Source organism: Mitosporidium daphniae (genome assembly GCF_000760515.2).
Source record: "Mitosporidium daphniae strain UGP3 chromosome Unknown contig-240, whole genome shotgun sequence".
In the NCBI taxonomy this organism is placed as follows: domain Eukaryota; kingdom Fungi; phylum Microsporidia; genus Mitosporidium; species Mitosporidium daphniae.
The window spans coordinates 1-3,168 of NW_013546577.1; the positions used below are offsets into that span (position 1 = coordinate 1).

General features: G+C 36.2%; 1 protein-coding gene across 1 annotated transcript; it reads left to right on the forward strand.

Moving 5' to 3' along the window:
- Positions 1-61: 61 nt before the first annotated feature.
- DI09_240p10 (uncharacterized protein) lies at positions 62-3,168 on the forward strand (the record flags this gene model as incomplete). Its single annotated transcript, XM_013382907.1, has 1 exon — positions 62-3,168. A coding segment is annotated over one exon (3,107 nt), but the record flags the coding sequence as incomplete, so codon positions are not given.

The following is a 3,168-nucleotide window of genomic DNA, read 5'->3' on the forward strand; positions in this document are numbered from 1 at the left end:
ACCAGTTGTCATATATGAGGGTCCTCCGTTTCTTATCAATGAAGCCTGGGTTGAGGCTGCAATGAACTTTGGCTTGTATGAAAAAGTGGTTACAAATTTCTATCCCAGACTTTTGGGCGCTTTTGATCGATCAAATGCAACATATGACATCTTTATTAATCCCCAAAGAACCGGAACGTGTACATTTTCATCTTATCACGCATATTTTAGATTTAAGTTCGGTAAGCCTAAATATGATGAGATCTTTTCCGTTGCGTCTTTAAGTGGCCTGCAGTATTTCGCATCTGGAAGATTTTCAGATCTTGTTTCAGAAGACTATCTCTCCAAGCATTCCCTTTTTTTTGCTTTCCCAGCGATATTGCTTCCTTTTTACAAATTTGTCTATCAAATAGCCAACATGTTTCCTTTCAAAATTTTGACACAGCCGATATTTTTATTACAATGCAATTTAAATCAAGCTGCCAGAAAGGTTTTGGATTCAATTCCATTTCTATCGAAAGAAAGACGCGAAAAAATTCAATCTTTTAACCACGAAAAATTGGCATCTTATACCAGCGCCTTGAACGAGATAGGAAAGTTTCACTTTTTGAGATGCAATGTTGATCTTGTTGATACGATGTTCAGATATCTGGTTGAAATTGGAAATGACGCGTTTGAAATGAAAGAACATGTCTTTTTCAGAGATCTAAAGATAGCTTATGATCAATTCCAAATTGTCAAAAAGAAAAATATTTTCGACGCAGTTTCTACACACATAGCAGATAATAGAGGCATAAGAGCCTCTTTTTCCGGACCAAATTGGACCAGTTTCAATCTTGGACCTTTAGACAAAGTGTCTGCTAATGAGAGGTTTTACTGCAACCTTCCTAATTTCGAGTATAAAGATGGTGATTACGATCCTCAAAATTTGACTGAATTTTCAAACTCGATTTTTCATTTTTTGAATAATGAAATCGCTTATCAGCCATGCTTTATAGGCAAAGAGATTCCTCTGATTTCATATTTGGACTCCATGACATTTCGGGTGATGCCGGTGATAAAAAACTGTACGTCATCCGATGTCGATAAAATGGGCTTTCTCTACACATTTTTCATCAAAATATGGCGCTTATTGAACTATGAAAATCATCTTTTTATGTACCAAAAGGCTCTCATTTTATTTGAGATTTTGAAAACCTACAAAGAAATATACATCAGACATCTAAAGGCCTCTCTGAATAACGATGAAAATAATTTCAAGTTTATCAAAGATCAGATTTTTGAAAAATTATCGCCCTCGTTTTCATATTCCGATGAAATCGATCTTCTACAAAGGATCCTGCCAAAATCAGAAAAATATATTTCGTTTAGTCATTATGATGGAAAAATAACATCCGACTTGGTTGCCATATTGTTTAAAGACAACAGCTATCCTCCGAATCCAGGTGCGATGGGAAAGTTTTTCAATGTAGATATGATTAAATCCAAGATACACTATGCTTCTGAGTATGGTTATGATCGAGATCATTTTAAAAGGATGGCATATATCTTGACAGTAATTGCGACCCCTATTAGCATTGAGAATTCCAATAATACTGTGCTTCCAAAAACCTTCCTACTTGACCGACATTATTACAATTTTTTACACATGCTTTGTAAAGTATCACGTCGTCCTGATGGCGATGCACTTGTTTTATCTCCAATTTCCCGCCTGAATTTTAAACTTACCATTGCTATTAATCGCTATTTCCATCTTAAAACAGATGGTTACAATAATGATAAAGAAATCTCATCACTAAGCTTCAAAGAACAAAGACCTTTGAAGTTGATGACTTTGAGTCAAAAATTTTCTTCGGCTTTTTATTTCTTGAAGTATCTCCAAGAAAATAATTCTTTTATTTTATCTGACGCTGGAATGCAACTACTTTATACTTTCCTCCTCAAAACATCGACATATAATGATGACAACTCGCAAAAGGCTCTATCTCCGGTTATCCGATATTTTTTATTTCGGAAAGATAAAATACGCAAAGAAATTTCGACAGACAAAGATGACATTCAGAAATTAAGGCTTTTGGCAAATTACCACATCATTCTCAATCGCTTGATGTCGATTGAAAAAAGAGACCTCGACATTGGCGATCTTGAGCATGTTTTCGTGGGCGAATATCAGCCGATTTTCGCGTTTCTCAAGCTTAATACGCTGATACTTGGGAAAAAGTTTTCTAACCTGTCCAACAGCCATGGCTTTTATTTGTCGGTGATATCGAATTTTGAGCTGATAAAGTCGTTCTTTTTGAAGGAAGAAATTCAATATGTGCTTAGGATGTATTATGACCATTGGAAATTTGCCTCTTCTAAATCAGGATGCGCAGCCCAGACCGAAAAAGGGATCCAAAATTTGGTGAATGGAAATTTTCTAATCGATGGGGAGCGGATAAAACTTCCGAGGCTTCCATTCCCTAGAAATCATTTATGGAAAAGAATGAATATCACCGAAAAACGCAATGATAAACTGGAATTTACTCTACATCGGTGTCGATCTTCTAACTCAATAATTTTCAACTTCAGATACAACAGCATGCATCTAGCTTTAACTGAAAATCACGCATTTTTACTAAAAAAGGATGAGATAGAAGCCAAGCTTGTTTCTGAGGATTTCAAGCTTTGTCACAAAAAACCGAACATACAAGTTTCGTTCAACAGCAAAATGGTAGGATCAGATGATTCTATCATTGCATTTCAAACGCCCTATCAAATTTGGTGGAGTCACACAGTTTACCTTTTTGATTCACATGGATTCGAGTATGCAGTGATTTATAACGGAAATAATCTGGTTTTGAAAAACTCGTCCAAATTTGTGGGAAATGTATCGAGCGCACTTCCCTGCTCTTTTGACATAAACTCGTTCTGCTCTTTTTCTTCGGTATCGCAATCGCTGCTTGATGCCTTTTTAACGCGTGGAGTGCTTTTTAACTTTGTATTGTACTCGTACATTTTCACGCTAGAAAGTGAGGCTCAATCCTTTTATTTCTTCGACAGCTACCATGGCGCAGTAAAGGACTTTTACGCCATAAAAGAGGGAAGTGATCTGTATTTTATTGTCATCAAGGGTGAGAAATTCAAGATCCACTCTCCTGCTGGGATCGAGGGAAATTTCCTTGTCTCCTCAAACTTGCCCTTTTTATT